The 19,978-nt window shown below is 35.7% G+C and overlaps 1 protein-coding gene across 1 annotated transcript in view; it reads right to left on the bottom strand.

The window, feature by feature from the left end:
- Nucleotides 1-19,978, bottom strand: part of PDE4D (phosphodiesterase 4D) — a 623,750-nt gene that overhangs the window by 517,044 nt on the left and 86,728 nt on the right. The window contains exon 4 of the mRNA XM_014964972.1: nucleotides 19,810-19,937. Coding sequence (XP_014820458.1) covers nucleotides 19,810-19,851 — 42 coding nt within the window. The 5' untranslated portion in view covers nucleotides 19,852-19,937. The remainder of the gene's footprint in view (nucleotides 1-19,809; nucleotides 19,938-19,978) is intronic.

Here is a 19,978-nt window from a genome sequence, read left to right as displayed (position 1 = left end):
CAGTGGCTATATTTACTCAGCTGCCCATTGATATTTTGAATTTTAGGAGCATAAAAAGTTACCTGAATTAATTTCAAATGAGGATGTGATTATCTTTCCCATAATATGTTTTATTTTTACCAACTGAAAACAATTCTAAAAGTTGCTAACCCAGGATTTAGTTCAAAGAGGGAAATATAGTGAACTTGTAAGGAAAAGGGAAGTTTAAAGATGAAGAGGAAAGAAACAGAATGACTCAGGCTAGAGCCAAAAACTGTAAAGTATCTGTATAACTTTATTTGGGTTGGAGGTTTTTGGGGGGTGGAGCTTTTTGGTTTTGTTTTTATCCCTAGTGGTGAAAAAAGTTGAATAACTCACTAGACAGCAACCTGTGAAATCTGGAAGAGGTAAAAAAAAACACTAGAAAATAAATCTCTTTCCCTGAAGTTTTTATTATATTGCCCTGTTTTTACTTGGCTGAAAGGTATGTCAAAAATTTCTCTTTTGAAATAGGGAAGAGCCATGTCTTCTCATTTTACCAAAGATGTAGTCCAAACTACCTTTAAATACTACAGACAATGCAGTCTAAGAGCTTCATGAAATCTTCTATTGCATCAGTCATTGCATCTTTGCAATGAAAGGAGTTGCCATATAAACCACAAAACACAAATTGCAGCAGAGGAAGTAAAACATATATTCAGATTCAAGTCCAGATTTCCAAAGGTAAATCACCAAATTTCTTACAAGCAGAATTGAATATTCTAAAAAACAAGGCATGCACACATTATATGTTTACTCACCTCATAAACTGTATTCTTAGTTTAAATTTATCAGCTAAAGGTTTTTTTTCAGAATGAAGACACAATCCCATGTTGTTTTTCTAATTTCAAGATACTCTCTCCTCAAAGGCTTGATAGTATTAAAAGAGCTGTGCAGGATGATATAAAATCAAACATATTTGGCTAATATGGTTTTCTCCATGGCATTTAAAATATGAATGCACAAACTTTGCTGGAAAATTAAGTGTTCAAGTAGGCAAAAATAATCCAATAGTACATTAACATCATGTATTTTCCTCTTCTACCTCCCAGTAGCTTCACTACCACGGAAAATAAAGCCCAAAGTAGAAAGAGTCTGTCAGGAAGTAGACAGGAAAGAAGAAAAGAATTTTCTAGCACAGAAGTGAGGAGCGAGACATGGATATTCCTTGTCGGAATGTAGGAATGAGACTTAAATCAGGAATCTGGGTTCCTTACCTAATCAGCAGGGAAAAGGTCACACTCACTCCCATCTTACATACTCTGAATTGCCCTAGAGATTCCCTAGTCAGCGGGAAACTCAGGCTCCTAACCTGGGCACCTGAACAGAGTACATCTGATATGACTGCCAATGACCACTTTGCACTCCAAGAGCAACCGTATCCCAAGCAACTCTCCTTTGATACCTAAAATTTCTGCCTTTATTACTTTGTCTGTTCATAGGAGCCATAAACAAAATTCCATCATTTAGATTAATTACTTTAACAGAAACAGCAGCTAGCTTGTCAGATTGTTGAGTGAAACTATTAAGAAGCCTATGAATTACATATCCTCTATGTCTGAAAAGCCTCCCTGTGAATCCAGTAACAGAACCGGAAACTAGAAAAGGCTTGTCAATTTTCTTTTATTGTTAAGGATACTGTTAATCTTGCTCCGTGATCAAATTAAGGCTTCTACTACCATTGCAGCCGTATAATTCCTCTCACAAGGTAATAGGAACTCAATTGTTCCAACTCACCTAGCTGGAAGTCTGCTCCAAAATCTCACTTTCCCAGACAGTCATCTTATATTCAGCCTAAATTTATTCCCAGTCACTCCATTCTTTTTCGTTTTGTACTGATACTTCCTTCAATTCAACCAAGATCTTAATTATTCCTGGCTCCCAGGCTCCATTTCTCCATTGCTACCACTTTTAATCTCATTTTTAAGAGGATTCAGCAGCATGACATTATATTACTGTCCACATCATACTTGTCCCGGTACGCATAAACCTTTCCCAAACTTGAGTAATAAGGAATGCATACTGTATTCCCACTGGATGGTTTTCCATTATACGAGACAACAGTATTCATTTCACTAGTGAAAAAAATTTTCATTATGCAATCTAGTGTCCCATTTTTCTTTTTCACAGCAAGCTCATATTGATAACTATAAGTGACTTACTAAGAGACTGAGGTCTGTCTTGTCTTCTGTACTTTGAAGTTGATAAGCCTCCAACTTAGAACTATTTGCTATGAAGTACCCTACATGCGTGACTTTTTATTTCAAGTTATTAAATTTCTTCCTATTTCAGCTCGTCCACTAGCCACTAACACCTTCTCAGGAGATAATCGTAGTCTTCCATTTATTGATGATGCCTCACGACTTAAAATAAATTGTGTCAACCAGACCACAAAGGAAATTTCTGCATAACCTCTCACCAACCTTATAGATATAACTCCATTAGAACCTGCTGCCTGTCCTTTTGGTATTTCTTTGTCCAACTTGCAATTCTTAAACTCATCACTGCTGTCTCCACACTAACTAATCAACACATATGGGATATCAAATCAAGTGTTTCAGTAAAGTCTGATTAGATTAAATCTATTGCATTTTCTTATCTAGAAAATTAATTAGGGGAGAGAAAGAGCAGCTTAGAGCATTCTATTGCAAAGCAGTGATGCATTTTAATATTATTTTCTTTTTAACTGCGTATTTATTTTTTCTCCTTTAAAACATGTGCAGTGAACTGTCAGACATCATACTGCCCTCACTGTAAATGACAGTAAGCCACTAATAACCTTTTTAAAACCAGCAATAATTCATAGGAGACAAACTTCCAGGCACAACAAGCAAAACTATCTTTTCTTTTTTTTTTTTTTTTTTTTTTTTTTTTTTAGAATAAGTAAAACACATTAGACAGATCCATTTGGCAGGTATGACAAGGAAGCAGAATATGGTTTGAAAGCAGGGGTATGATTTTGCCTTTTTATACACTTTAACATTTTTAATTTATTCTGTAGAAATTGTGTTCTAAAAGAAAGTTTTCATTCACTATTTACAATTTAGTTTAATGGGTTTTTTTCTACTTGACAGTATTCTTCATAATTTAAATATTCTCATTCAGCTGAAACCTTAAACTTTTCTTGCTATGAAAGCATTAATAAAAGCACACCTTTTTGATACAGATATTTGATGACCTGGACACAAGGTTTAGATTCAACTTGCTTCAAAAATGTGAATGTATGTCTTTTCACTGTTCTTCATCTGGATGTCAGCACATCGTAGCACTCTTTGCGTGCTACTACTGTGTACCTTCCCTATTTCAGAAAAAATTTTTTTTTTTTTTTTTTTTTTTTTTTTTTTTTTAGAATAAGTAAAACACATTAGACAGATCCATTTGGCAGGTATGACAAGGAAGCAGAATATGGTTTGAAAGCAGGGGTATGATTTTGCCTTTTTATACACTTTAACATTTTTAATTTATTCTGTAGAAATTGTGTTCTAAAAGAAAGTTTTCATTCACTATTTACAATTTAGTTTAATGGGTTTTTTTCTACTTGACAGTATTCTTCATAATTTAAATATTCTCATTCAGCTGAAACCTTAAACTTTTCTTGCTATGAAAGCATTAATAAAAGCACACCTTTTTGATACAGATATTTGATGACCTGGACACAAGGTTTAGATTCAACTTGCTTCAAAAATGTGAATGTATGTCTTTTCACTGTTCTTCATCTGGATGTCAGCACATCGTAGCACTCTTTGCGTGCTACTACTGTGTACCTTCCCTATTTCAGCACGTTTGAACACAAGGTTAACTTGAAAATTCCTAGGCTTATTTCAAACTCAAGAAATTACAGCTCCTTGGGAATTCAGTAACGTGCATTCCACACAAAGTCAATTTCTATATTGCTATGTAGGAATTTTTGTGGTTTCTGTATATTTTGACAATTGTATATTTCTACAACAATCAATTTCTACTCTGTTATGAATAGATTGTGTTTGAAATATAATTTGCTTTCAAATTACAGTGTACATTTACCAACAACAATATATATAGTAATTACATTACACATACATATTTTCTATTTTTGTCACTCAATGGTGTTCCTAATTCCTTACAAGCTCTTGATTGTACTTTTGAGAAGGCAATCCAGGAGAACAGATCATATTACTCCATAAATTTTGAGTTTTAAACAAAGTCTCTTTCAGATTTCTGTTGGACATAAAGGCCTCTGCTATCTGACAGCTCCAAGTGAAACATTTACTGAATAGCACTTGCCATTCTAAGCCTTATACTGAGTTAAAGAATAACAGGTCATTTTAATTCTAGTATGGCCACTTTTCCAAGGTGCTCTTTTGATTGAAATGTATGTCAGAGGACTTTTAATTCAAGAGGACTTGAATAAAGTGAGCCACAATAACAGATTTCCTAGGGAAGTCTTCTTTAGACCTATACGGATTCATATTTATGAAGCAGAAGAGTAAGACTCAAGATTTAACTAAAGCATACTAATATTAAATTAAGCTGTCTCATAATAGTATTTGGATAATGAAAGTATTATAGCAAAAGTATATCATCAACTGCAGTGCATGCAGGGCATGCCATAGGCTTAAATCCTTACTGTTTGACGAGTGATTTAGCATCAGTGAATGAATTGTCAGAATCAAAATATAAATTAAACTTGTCTCTTTAGTAAGCTTTTGCAAGCCACATAAGGTTCAAGAGTTACAGACTGTCCATTTCTGACACAAGCAAAAATATCCTTATGCTTTTTATCCCAGCAGTGAGAGGGGAAGGACTGGTAGTCCCATCTATTCAGCCTAGTGTAGGGTTTATAAAAAATCTAACCATTACTGCAGTTTCTCATAGATAACTACAGTCGTACCAGTCAATTGATGAATATTCTTTTCCATCATTTTTAAGACATCTGTAAACACAGATACATAACACTCTTCAATTTTATGTCTTCTTATCTAAAAGTAGCTTACTATTTCCAGATTATTTTCCAGTTATTTTAAACATCTGAGTCTTAATGAAAGAAAAAGGAAGAAAACTGCAATGGGTTTTTCACCATAAATCACAGTGCAAATGGGAACTTTTTCCTGCACATCCAAAGTTCACATTAATTAAATAATGAAACAAAGAAAAAAAAAACCACAACTAAATGTCAAACAGCTTTCATTTGTATGACAGTTGAAGTGCCCTCCTGTGTCAACATAAGGCCTCGATTATTTTCAGACTGCATTACCTGCCACCTTTAATAAAAGCTGGTCAAGCAGGGAGAGTTACAGCATATGCTGAATTTGGCAGTGGCATTTCAGCAATTTATCCGAAGACCTACAACCATGCAGAATACAAGGAAGGCCTGCTCAAAAAAAAAAAATTTCCAAGTAACATCCGCAATAGCTTCCTTTCTGCAAATATTCAAAAACTTAAAAATGGAAAACTCACTCCAAAGAGGACAGAATTGGGGTCATACTGTTGTTACTATCATCTTAGATTCTTCAGGTGTTTAGAAAAAGAAAATAAAATGATACTTGAATTCTGGAATCATAACTGCCTATCCCTAAATTCAGTATCCCTTTGTTTCTAAGCAGCAAACGAAATTTACTCTAAGCATCTTCAACAAAACTTTCATAAGACTTTCCTTTTGGAAAAATCAAATTGCCTCATTTAATTTGTTTTCTCCTAAAATAATCTGTATAAAAATGGTTTTATGATGCCAGAAGATAAGCTTCTTCATCTAAATTGTGGTATTACTTCAAATCCTAGGCATTCCCCTCACTGCTTTTCATACTTATGCCACAAATCTCATTGGTCATACACAGATCTTTGAACACAGAAATATATATTTAATAACTATAAGCTTCTATGCTTGATGCCATGAAATTGCAACAGCATGAAAAAAAGACCGTGACTGTAGGCATATGTACAGAGGTGCCTGCTGCTGAACTTCAATAGAATCCATACTCCTTGTGTCTGCTTATTATATTTTCTGCAGCTCTTAAAACACAAATTTAGTGTTTGAGCCCTGAGTCTCCAGGAGCCCTGAATGAGCACATAGGAGCAGATTTCTGGCACTGTGCAGAGTGCTGTATAAACATAACAAGAGGCTACAACTCAACACATCTATCATGCTGTGCTCATCTGAGAATCAGGTAATTAACTGCTAACATGACATTTCTCAGCCAATAAATAAAAGTGCTTACAAATATAATCCATTTTACATCCATTGAACCCATTTCATGCAATGACAACACAATTTTTTCTTTTATAGAGATTTTTAAAAAACCCACAATGTACTGTGGAGAGAGGAGGGGGAGGACGTGGATTGTTAGCCATTCGGATAAGTTTGAGAGATAAAAATGTGCAAGATCTGGACATAAATTTGTCGTGCCTTATTTCAGAGCTCAAGATAAATTGCTTATCTCTGTCCATACAAACATTCCCTATATTGACAAAATTTTCACTTACTGTGAAAACTGACACTATACAAACTCAGTCCCACAACTAAAAATATTGTCCTTTCCAAAATTTAAGACTTCTTTAGCAATAGTACACACCCTTCCAGAAATTAAACTCCTAGACAATCTCATGTATCCATTTATACATAGCTAAAAATGTTGAGGCAAGATTCCCTAAAAACATTGTACAGCAAAAGGAAAAAATTCACTTTTTCACTCCAGCAGAAGCATGTTAAAAAACAACCTCAAATCCTGATGTCCTGAAATTACAAAGGAACTTTATATTATTTAGACTGTTATGTCCATATAGTCAACTTTTTTGGTAGTTTATTTTATATTTATCTTCCAGTAAGAAGTCCCAACTTTAAAAACACTTTCTCCCACTCTTCTGTTTATCAAATGCTATATTAAGCCATGTGTTCTACCTTTACTGGTTTTGCTGATAACACAGCTTCCTAGATTCTGCTCTAGTACTTTGAAAACTTGTGCTTTTTAGTACTTCATAAGTGAGAGAAATGGCTACAAATACAGTTTTGTTGTGAGACTCTTTGTCCTTTCCTGCTCCTCTTCGCTAGCCCACCCAACAAACTAAAGTCTTTCCTACACAATCATCCTATGTGGCAGCCTTGTAACCTCTGGCCACCAACTAAACACACATCTTCAAACACATCTGCTGCTGCTACTGTCCAGTCCATAATTTCGGAGTTTCTTATACCCTGAATGAAAGGATGCTTACAATGTTACTTCTGTGTTGCCTTGGTGATGTCATGAATGTACTTTTGTTTCTGTAACACCCACAAAGGAATTCTTACATCAGAAGTAGATTTGGGTTTTTTCTAATAATGCTGGACATCTGTGGTAGGCTGCTGTATGGGAAAGAAAACTATTGTTTTGCTGAGATTTGTGTAAGGAAGTTTTTATTAGCTATTCCTCTGAGATGTTGCACCCAAACTTTTCACATCCTGCCAAACTCATGCAAACTGCACACTTCCCTTGATTCCCTTGATCACAAACACTTTTGTAACATGGCTGTTTATTTTAAAGCCCCAGAAGGACTGGGGCAAGGAGGGAGGGGGGAGGTGATGGACAGAAAAATGCAGTACTAATGCTTGAAGTAGTTGACAGTATCCTTGACACACAGCCTCAGGTAAACACCAATGTATGGGAATTAAGAGTATATTAGCAAATCATTGTTCTCTACAGGATGCTTCAAGAGTCACTATACCAGCATTCTTTCCTTCCCCCTCCCCCGCTCCTGTTCTTGGAAGTAGAGAGAGGATATTGAGCACACTGAAACAACCCCAACAACCCCATCTGTAGCTTTCAAGTCTCCTTCGGGCTTTTCAGACTGAACACTATTACCAGCTATGATGCTCATTCTCCTTGTAATGCAACTGTTTTCTTTTTGGTCCATCAACTGTCTTCAAAATATTGACAGCATGTCACTAACAAGTCTGCAGTCCCTGGCTGAAGAGACAGTTTTGCTTATGTATCTGTTCTCTAAAAGCCCAAAAGACAGCACACAATAATTCTTAAATGTAACTTGCACCAAGACTCTCCCATTCTTATTGACTCATACAATGGTCAATGGCCGTTTCCCCCAGCTGGCCAGGGAAATGATAATACTGAGTGAACAGCATTATGATTGGTTTAGACATGGTCACCTGTTGTATATATTTCCTTTAGTGGCTGCACGTTGTCTCATCATCTAGACTTCTTTGCCTAAGACTGCACTTGACTGAAAGCCAGCAAGGAGAAACTCATTTGAGGTAAAACACAGCCATTTAAAAAAGCCAAGCAGCCAAAGGTACAAGTGTGAAAGGGACATCATCCTATTTGGCGTCAATTTTATAGCCACCCTATGAAAGTAGGGTGGGCATTCAATTGTATGTCTTCTGTTTACCACAACCAGGCAGCAACAAGTAAGAAAATGGTATTTTTGCCCTTTTAGAATGAAGATTCTGGGTTTATAAAACCACATTCCCAGGAAATGCATTTGTGTAAAGCTGCATAGGGTTTTTTCAGGCCACATAAAGTGTACCTTTTCTGTCCGAAATTTCTCCCTTTCTCTTCTGTAAAATGCCAGCCAAGGTACCTTACCAGACCCTTGACAAAAGCTATAAATAAATTTTTAAAATATCTTAACTTGTCGTCCACCAAAGCCTGAGGACTTTCTTTTGTCAAACCTCTAAGGATTATTGTAAAGCTAATAGATACTTTTCCTGAGGGACAGGTTCTGTTTCAAGGGAAAGAATATCATTTAGCTCTGTGGAAGCAGTATTTTGGTATTCTCGACCATATGATATTTGCTTTACTCCACTATTAATTTTTTTGTTTTCCTTAGTGATATTGTGATGAATGAATTGTATCATATTTATCCTTTCTGTTTATGCACCACAGATAGTTTTCGATGCTCTTGGAACCAAAATAATGTTCTCTCTCCCAGACTCACTTCTTTTACCGCGGTTTCTCTATTACATCTCTATTTATTCATTCAACCTTAGACTAATACAGTGGACTTTTTCCCCTTTTTTTTTTTTTTTTTTTTAAATCACTTTGCATTTACCATTTAAAGGAATTGCTTATGGAGAAATACAACCTGAGGAGAGGTTAAAGTTAAAATACAGCCATAAACAGAAGCTGGAATAGCAGAAAGAATAGTTATGCAGTGAGAAACAGAGTAAGAACATATGGTAAACTAAAGGAAAAATGAACAGAAATATAGTACTTCTGAACTGTTCTGAACACTAAGGAAGGGGCGGGGGTGAAGAAGGCATGATTAGGAAAGAAATATCAAATAAATTTATTCCTGAATTTGCATTCCATTTTATCTTGACTATTCTGCTGACTGATGAAGTCCATTAGACACCAACTCAGCATGTGACATTATGGTCAGCACAAGATAATTAATTAACATATATTTAATTCTAATTCAATTTCCTAGGGGCAAAAAAACCACTCAGTTTCTCTTTCCGTCTTCCATATGCACATACTTTTCTACAAATACAAAATCTTATAGTTGAAGAAAACATATGAAAATTTAAGATATACCCAGCTACAGTTAGCGTGTTGAGTCTTGTAATTGGAACAATCAAAACGTAGCAGTTTGCTTTCCTAGCAAATTATGCAAGTCACACTTCATTCACTGTGCAGCACACTTGAGACTGATGTGCTTGCCATGATAATACATAAGCTTTAGAGGTTCCTGTCTCCACCTCGGCTGCTGACAACTCATCCAGGAGCATAGCATTGTGGATTATTTCATGTCACAGAACAGGAATGAAAGAAACAGTAGAGAACATTGTCAGTAGGGAATAGAAAAAGGCAGGATTTTCACATCTTCAAAACACCTTTTGCAAAGGCTGTAGATAACTATTGAGAATTCCCATGTTATTAGCTATTCAAAAAGTGCAAGATAACAGCTATTAAGTAAACTTGGTGCACAAAGCAATTGAAATAAATTACAGAAATGTAGTTGGTTTAATTTCTCTTCGTCTGGAGAGGAATCTTAAAGTGCTGACTTGTAGTTGAGTAGATCACATCTGTTGTCTGTTATTTTAACTACTTTAATTAAATCTTTGTACCAAAGTGCAGATGAAAAGTAAGAAGCAATCATGAAATAGCAGATGCTTGTAAAATAGCAACAGTTCTGATCAGATTTCTGATCCACTGCCTGATTAAGGAAATATAAATGGTGAGCTGGGACTGCATCACTACAGAAGGTACTGCACAACCAATGAAACCAGAAGACACTTTGGAAAATAGGAAGAAGCACTTTCAGTAGAAGTTATTGAAGAAGCTGTTATAACCATGTTCACAAATTATGAAAGTGCTTCAATTATCTTCTGTATGCTCCTATTACCTAGCAATCTAGTTAGTATTTTTTTTCTAAAATCTTGCAGTCTAGATAGTAACATAGTAGCTTTTCATTCTATCAAGAGACAACATGAAAAGGAAATTCAAGTCAGTTATTTTTACATAATTTTACGACCTGAGATTTTTCAGTCTGAAGTGATCCCAAAAGGCATGGGATGGAAAAGAACTGTGAGAGTAATTAAATGGATAAATAACAGGTATCGTTGCATCTTTCTTATACCAATTTAGTTTTGCTTAAAGGTTGGTAAGATGCAGTACGATTTGATGATGTAAGAGAGGAAAAAAACCCAAGATTAATAAAAGTTTACATCAGATAGTAGTTTTATGATGCTTACTCCTCAATAGTGTATGGCAAACAGTAGTACCTCTCCTTAGTGAGAAGCCTGCTAACCCTTATCAAAGCATGGGTATTTATTTAATATAAGTCCCCTTCCAGGGACAGAAGAGCTGCCTTTTCAAGAGATGAACACAGAAAGCCTAATTTCTCTATCAAGAGAGGATCATTCAATAAGAGTATTTGGACTGAGATGATTGCTTTATTTTGAAAACTCCATAGCACAACCCTTGAGACTTGAGCTTTTGCTGTCTAGATTGTGCCACTGAGCTGGTTTCTTATGAAGAGACTAACAGATGAAAATTGTTTCTAGAAGGAAGTTTTTAAAGGTACAAAGAAAACTTCTAGCATTTTACTTCCTGAAGCAAAGAAGAGGCCAGAAGTAGATACTCGTAGATACATAATGCTTTGATAAAAAATTTTCCTCACTGTCTAGGTATAAAGCCTTCCTCTCCCATTCCAGTTCATTTGCTCTTCTATTGTTACTAAGCAATATCTAGGTCTCAGCATGTGTCATGTAATATAGATATAGATCTCTATGGGGAAATAATGATATGCAACGTTCTGCCCCAGAAAGAGAAGGAGGTTGGCTATTAAGTGACATTATTTATAAAGCACATAGAATCATGCAGTGAAAAGAACACAGAAAAAACTGTGGTAGCCTTTGTCTAAGTTTCAAACTTCATAAAAAAACCTCAAATGCAAACTCAATAATCTATTTACCTAACAGAGCAATGGGACAGTATTGTTTCTATGGATTTTCAACATTTCACTTATGTTTTGATGTCAGTTTTCCCAAGATTTGGTAACTCAACATTTATCAGAAGAAACAAAACATATATGCTGAGAAAAATATCCCCATCTCATACAAAAATTTATGTTTTTCTCAATCTCTTAGCCAAAAATATTATGTTAGTTCACTTTTTAAAAACATGTTGCAAACAGTTGTAGTTTGTATTAATTTAAGAGCATGCAAATTACCTACGTGTCTCTTTGATATTGATGCATTGGCTTTTTCAGATGAACCCTAACATTTTTTCAATTTTTTTTTTAATTATGATCATATTTTGCAGCAAAATCTCCCAGTTAGGATGATGTTATATGATCTGGTAAGACAGCTAACAGAAATTGTCCCAGTTTATAAATTGTAATAGATTAGTTATTTTAGACATTGCATAATTGATTTCATTACCTTTCTGGATCTTACATAGGAATGGAAGATGACTGATCTAACATCCCATGAGAGACTCAAATAATGTTCTAAATCAGCAGGTAGGACAATGAAATAACTACAAGCAAGTCTGAAAAGCATAGGTGCAATCCAATGGCTAGGAACCTGCAGCAACTGCAAAGCTTGAAAGTTATAGCAAAGAAAGCCTGGTATTCAGGAGGGCCACATATAGTAGTGAAATTCTGTCAGATTTAAAGACTTCCATTATTTTTCTATTCTGAAAAAGAAATCATTCTTAATTGAGCCCATTGGTGGAGTATCCAGAATTAAAAAAAAAAAAAAAAAAGAGATAATTGGTTTTTTCTTTAATGTTTTCCTGATGTACATCCATAGTGTACACCTTCTGCTTTTCTAGGCTGTATATTTTTGTGTGCAGACATGTATATATACACAGGTAGAAGATGAGATACATTGCATGTGTCACAAGGAAAAAAAAGTATAGCATATAAGAAAGAAAGGCTCATTTTCACATGCAATCAGAGTCGCTTGTGAAGCCGCAGCTAAAGGAACACCTTTTAAATTGTAAAGCTCCAATAACGATAGACCAGTGTAAGAGTTCAGTCTTAATTCTGATATTTACTGCTCTCATCAGCCTACACAAACTTTAATAGTACTCAACTGTCACTGTTTCAAATTCTTCATGTCTGTTTTTTGCTGCCAGTGACCAAAGAACAGTACTCCTTGCCATGGAATTATCTATGCTTTTCCATAACAACTTGCATTAAACCATTTCCATTTTCCACAAGAGTATCTAGCAAATTATTCTGCCACTGACTATGCTATTTGTTCCCCTACAATATCTTCCATGTAACTGCTTCTTACCACTCTTTAGTACTCTTAACATTTACATCTATCTTACTTCCACATGCTTGACATTTGTATATTTCTATTAGAACTACTTAATATTTATTTTGCACGTCTGTCAAGAACCTCATTGTGTTGGAGAACCAGTTTTTCTAGCCACTGCAAGTGCTCTGACAGACACAGGGTTATTGACCATAACAACCTGAAATGTAAAATGGCAAATGAAAGACAAGTAGGAAAGGAATGTACTTTAGGAAAGGAATTGTACAGTATTGCATTTCCCTCTGCATATAGTCACATGTCCATTTCCCTTATGTGCCCCTCAATCTATCAGCATGGGTCAGCCTTCTGCTAGGCACTATTTCAAAATCTGGTCTGAAAGAGGGAATCAAAAGATGCAGTGATAGCAAACTAAAGAGCCTGAAAGATTACCTTCATATTTAAAGAAGAGAGAACATGTGGAGAAACTCCAACACAGACTAGAAATATACAGTAATAAATAAGTGGGAAAGGAAAATAGGGAGAGACCATGTTACTTAAACCTCGAATACTATTATGCTTTAATTACATTATCTACCACCTTCACGCTTTTCCTCTACTCCCTTGACCACCAGCCTTCTTCAGTGTTAAATCCAATGTGGAAAGTTCTGATTTTTATAGTTTTTCTTCCTAATTCATCTGCTCCAGGCCACCAGTCACTTCAGTTATCTACCTATTCTTTCCTTTCCTAACCCTTTCATCTATATTTCATTTAAGTTCATGCTCTTTAAGATAGGTATATTTTCTTACAGTCATACAGTGGGATCTTCAGGTTCTTTTAATTTTATGTTCACCACTGTAGTAAAAGATTACAAACGTGAGAGCAATTTCCCTCAGCGAGTATAAACAAGAGACTGGAGCTGGTTTCAGAGAACAAGAACTGGTTTTGGATAATTAGTAAACAGTAAAACACAGAAGTAGGTGTAATTCTGATACAAATGGCTGAGATCTCCCAACCCTCCCCATGAAACAGGGCCTGAACAGTCTATTGTGCCTCTCACAGATGGCTTGAATTCCAAAACTAGGTGGAAAGGTTCAGAAGTGTAAAAGTAATCTATATTGCTAGGAAGATACAGCTTCAGATGTAGACAATTAGCCTTGGAGACAGGAAGAATTGGGACAGAGGATGCCAGTGACGGAAATGTACAAGAACTCCAAAATTTAAAGACTCGGCTACAATTCAAGGGTTTGGCTTGTGTAGCTGAGCTGTAACATTCTCTGTCAGACCTACACAAACCATCAAGAGAATTTTTCTGTTAATGTAATTTTAATTCAAGAAATGTTATTGGCCCACAGATTATTTTTTAAATCTGCATAATTGTGGATGACATTTGAGTTACAGGTTAGAGTAGTTAGAACCATTAGCATATAGGTGGGGGTATATTCATGTTCCAAAATGGTGTAGTTGTAAGTCGCAGACTTCTAAGTACTGCCCAAGCCTGAGACAAGGAGATAAGACTTGCTCCAAAAAGGCTGGAAATTAGTTAAGAAGGTAGGCAGGAGCTGAACCAGGAGATGAGTCACAAAAAAACAAGAGAGAATGGTGACAAAAGCATATGCATTAATGTCAGAAATATCAGAGGCATAAGGAAGAAAAACATGGAGAACAGATTTTGAGATCTGATCAGAATAGGACGGCTAGAAACATTAGTCGGAACATCTATGAAAAACTGAAGAGAGTGGAAGACAGAAAGGAAGAAATCCAGAATGAGTGGGAGGAAAGAAACACATTTGCAATTGCTTTGTCAGGAATACACTGGTATCTTCCTGGTATAGAATCCTTTCTCTCTCTCCAAAAGATAATCCCCCAATTAAAAGGGGATTATCAAATGTACACAGGTGAATACAGTAAATTAATCCAAAACAATTTTAATCTATATTAATTGACTATTTAAAGGTTTAAATTATTAGAGGTCAAATCCAGCCACTCTTTCTCAAGATTGTCAACATGGACATAAGTTACTAACCCTTGTAGAAAAAATGTTGGAAAACATGCAGAAAGGGTTAAGGTTGCTCCAGGCATTACTTTCTCTTCAGGCATTTCCTGTGCATCAGCTGCTGCTTTGCTTAAGGGAATTTGCTGCTTAAAATGTCTATTCTGCCAGGCAACCAGAATAACTAACATTAAGGGTAAAGCAGCACCACTGAATGGGCTTCAATTTGCCCTTTAGCAATGTCCCACCTTTGCCTTTCTATCCCTTGTTTCCTTTGCAAAGGCTGATTATAGACAGAGGGATGGAAGAAGGCAAAGAATATGTAATGTAATTGCTTTCCATTAATAAAGAATGGTTAGTCCAAGCAATCTCCCTCTAAGTATCCTTCTATCAGCTAACAAATGGACCTAGCCATTGGCAATGAAAGAAAAATCAATTTATTTGGAAGTAATGTAAATTTATTATGAAAAATGCTTCTGGAATGCTGCAAGCTTCTCCCATTTCTGTTGACAAATTGGTTACTTAGAACTATTGACTTAGAGCAAGGATTGCTGGCTGACAGAACTGCACTGTGACAAAAAAGGGCCTGGAACTGAACATATTTTCAATTCCTGCGCACTCTCTGTGGAGAACTACATCACTCTGTAGTGTAGAGCATCTTACCCTATTGCTATATAGCTATTCTAGCTCATGAGCAGAGGAGTGTACTGGATTTAGGTGGGATAGACAGGGTAACATTCCCGCTCCATGACCATTTTCTTACAGGAGGAGCAGCAGGCAAAAAGCCCCTGGCTCTTGTCATCTCTGTGAGTCATAATCTAAGCAGAAATGAGCATAGGAATAGAGGAAGTCTTTAACTTCCTCATCACTCCCCCACATCATAAGCAAAGGTTATGACAATCTAGCCTTAAGTACTTTGGATAAAAACATCTCAGTGAGTCAGCTGTTTGCAAATAGCTCTCCGCCTTCCTTTGCGCTTCGTCTCTATGGGTGCTCCGTGTTTGCTTCACATTCGCATGAATTCCACCCTACCTCCTCCCCTCCACCCCCCGCAACTTCTGCATGCAGCTAAACTCTCAGAAGCTCTGCTGCAATCACTCTGAGCATTCTCTTTCGAGGTCTGGCATCTTCCGATTCCATCAGTAGTCACAACTTTGCTTTTAAAGTTTTGAACATAGAATGAGACAGCCATTCTGTCTCCTACTCATGATCTGTAGGTATCCAGAAGTTACAGTTCTTGAAAATACACCTTATATATGTAATATGTTAATGAATTCAAGGCAGTCTCACACTTCTAGGATTTTACAGATATTTTTAAGGCAAAAGGCTGACCAAATACTCTTGAAGCATGCAGCAGGCTCTGTTCTTTGCAACAGCATAAATGTTCGAATTTTGGTTTCTGCCCCCTGCTCCTTTTTTGTTGTTGTTGCTGTTGTTGAAGCTGTTGAAATTCCATGGTTTAAGCAGGCCCAGTTGCTAAACATATCCTCTTGGTTCATTTTCTTGCAATATAGCTACTTTCTGATTTCACAAGAGTTGACTCACTTCCGACACAATGTTCCAAGATGAACACCCACATAGTGTAACATTCAGATTTCATTCTTTCCTCCACACATACTAGCACCCTCATCACCTGAAAGTAGCATCTTACTTCCTTTAGCTGACCAAATATGCCTCCAGTATATTCCCATAGAAATCTAGTTATTATAACATTCTATTGAAAATTTATTTGCTGCTGATGGTGTATTGTTAGTTTGATCTAAAAAATACGAATTAAAAATACATTTCATCATGTTTTTCATAAAGAAAAAATTGTGCTGAAATTTGTAAAGTGTCTGTAGAAATACATTGGCTTGTTCATCCAGTTATGAAAATAATATGAACGCCTTTTAAAACACAAATAATAAAGTCCAGTATTTTATTATTAAAATATTCCAAAAAGTTTCTTTCCATACCTGATCATTATTAATTAAAACCCTCATACTATATTACAAGTAGCTTTGTAAAGGGTGGGGGAGAGAATCAAATTAGGCAGAGGGAGGGAGTGCAGGAAAGACCAACGTTTAGCTGTATTTTGAAATGTAGCAGATGGTTAAGTCATGGAAGTTAAATCAATAAAACACCTAGAGTATTCTAAGCAGTTAAGAACCGGAAAATTAGACATTTCAGGAACGGAGGAATTTATTTATGAGGAAACCATTTAAAGAAAAAAAAGCTACCTAAGGAAACTGACTGAGAGTGACTAGACAAATAATACGCACAGATTGAAAGGACATAGACGCAGACATTCTCACTGAACACTCTAAGATGAAGGAAAGAGGTAATTACTATTAATCCTTATTACAAAACATGGTTAAATACAAATCCATAAATAGCAATACTGTGCAAACCAGCCAGGGAGAGAGCAGAGGACTAGCAGGATTATACATACTATGCTGTCTGAGGACATGAAGGACAAGTAATGGAATAAAAGTCTATTAGAGGGAGTTTAAAAAAAAGTATTAACAACATATTTTCAATTACAAGATCACTTACAAATTATTTTTTTAAAAAAGTGTTAGATATTGTATTGTCAGAAAAAAAATGGGAATGCAAATAATGTCTTTTCTACCTGCAGTTTGTATTATTCTACAGTGTTAAAGTAAGCTTCACCTGGTTTATGATGCACAGTTCTACATTTGGTGAAAAAACCAAAATGTTTGCACAAATCTGCAGGTTCATCTTCCATATTAGATAAATTATGCTCAGTGACATCTGAAACCAAGACCTTGACTGCCTAGAAACTTAAAAAATTCTTTGAAAGCTATGTGACATCATGCCATGAAATAAAAATAAAAGCCATATTCAATTTTTATTTTTAACATTATTCAGTTCCTTGATGCCATTTTTACATATTCAATATGTGCTCTTTTGATGAAATGACTGGTCTGGCACACTATGGATAACTTTGACAATGCAAATTCAAATTGACATGTAGGAAGATACAAGATTTGGTGTCCCCAACATCTGACAGGAAACCTGTGGCTGTACTCACCAAGTGTAATGAGACACTTTTCCAAAGTCACTTCTGTTCAAATAGTGCTACTATCCCCTAGGAACAGTAGTCAAGGAATTATTTAAACAGCATGCTACCACAAGGCTTAAAATAATTTCTTAGGGATTACCTATTTTGCAATTTAAAAACAACAAATAAACAGTAGGAAATATTTTATATACCTGGTTTAAAGAAAAATAGCCACAGGTGGTTATGATTAAGTTCACACAGCAAGATGTGCTAGAATTTAACACTAAAAATAATGAAGTTTATTTTGTAGGTTAAAAAATTCTCTTTCAGGGCCTGAAATGTTCAATATGTTTACCGAACTTTTAGAACTTAATTCCACAAAATATATACTGGGAAGTTTATAATAAGTGTGAAGATACTTTGAATTAATAAAGATGAATATATTTGGTAAAAATTCATTTCATTACCTTAAATTGAAACAAAGGTGTTCTTTCCCCAAAATTTGAACAAATTTCATTAGATCAGCTAAGATTAAAATTTTATGCTTTATGGTCTTTTAAAAATTTTATGGGCAGCCTCATGGTTCACCTAATTCCATGGCAGTTCAGACAACAGCAAGAGGGAAGCTTTATTAAGCACTCTGAATACCTATTTTCAGTTTATTGAGACATATCAGTCTGTTTATTTGATCCATATGTCAAACTATGGCACCATAATGAATTTAGCATACTTCTGTCCTTATCCCCGCTATGGCTAGACATACATACGCTGATAGCACGTACAGTAAAATTACGGGAAATAAAAAATATATATACATAGAGATTTTTTTTAAAAGAAGTTTTTAAGAATAAGCCCAGAAAGGCAACTGCTTCCAGTAGCCAGGAGCTCAAGCAGATACAGGCTGCCAGATTCAGGAAGCTCGAGAACCAGTCAGAGACGTCTGCTCTACCTTCCCACACCTGAGAGAACACAGAGGAACTTGAGCAATTCTGGATAAAGTCAACTAAAGTCATCCTCTTAGTCCAAACCAAATGCCACTGGATTAGGAAACTGAGGCAACAAAGTGGAAAAGGAAGCAGACACACCAAGGCATTAGTAGCAACAAAGCAGAGACAGCAGTCCGAATGTCATTACAGGGCAAGGTGGGAGATACTCATGGAAAAACAAAAAATCTGGATCCAGACTGGTTTGGAAAATTTCTCAAGTGAACTCTGTTTATATAAAAGCTGAAAGCCCCTCAAAAAAACAAGGAAATGCAACTGTATCCTCTGTCCGTGTAGATCCAAAGGTCTTGTAGATGCACTCTAGAAATTTTCTCTCCTATTACCACTTATCAAAGCACTTAGATAAAGTGTTCTTGTCTATTAGGAGAAGGGGCATATTCAACATCACAGTAGCATATTAGAATGGAACAATCAGGAACAATCAGTTCTTGTCTGTGCCTGTAAGGCAGAGTCATTGGTATATAATGATATGACACATTAATGTTGTTCCATGAGCATCTGGAAGACAGGAAAGGCTAGGGCAGCATCCAAACCTCCCTATTTCAGTAGTACTCACAGATACTAGGAAGCATATATACATATATATCATAGGACAAAAAAACTACCACAAAGACCAGATAACAAACAGAATTAAGACTCATCCAAGTCCATGCATATATTATTAGCATGTCGTCTCATTGGTCTCCTGGAACAGTACACAGTTAACATTTCAACAATGCATTATCAAACTAAGTGTAGTTCCTAATACCAACATTAGTGCAGGGGCATGCATTTCTTATGGAATACATTATAGATAATATGTAAACTAACATTTCGATGAATTTTCAATAAAACATTCTTTAATAACGGTGTAAAATGCACTCAAAAACTATTGTCTCAATTTTTAAAAAGTAAATCACTCAATCGCCATATCAATCACCTTATCTCTGTGTGTGCAAGTCACACATACATACATATTTAGGCTACAGATACAAGAATAGTGTACAACAAAGATTTTTATCACAGTTACTATCCTCCTCAGAGAGTGGTATTTGAAAGGCTAAACCAGCAAATGAGCAGTATGGAAAAATACTGATAATAAAAATAGAAGCAAAGAAAAGAAAACCTTCTACTCACACTTTTGCTCCTCCCATGTAGAGTGCAGGTATTCTTGTTCATGATGACTCTATGACTAAATCAAAATTGTTCTGTAAGTTTCAAAGGAGAGTTTTTATCCCTTGACCATCCAAATACCAGTTGTTATGCTGAAAGGAAATTAATATATCTTGTTAGCATCAAGGTGTTT

The sequence above is a fragment of the Calidris pugnax genome, unplaced genomic scaffold (assembly GCF_001431845.1).
Source record: "Calidris pugnax isolate Ruff unplaced genomic scaffold, ASM143184v1 scaffold273, whole genome shotgun sequence".
Classification (NCBI taxonomy): Eukaryota; Metazoa; Chordata; class Aves; order Charadriiformes; family Scolopacidae; genus Calidris; species Calidris pugnax.
This window is presented reverse-complemented; position numbering and strand designations above follow the sequence as displayed.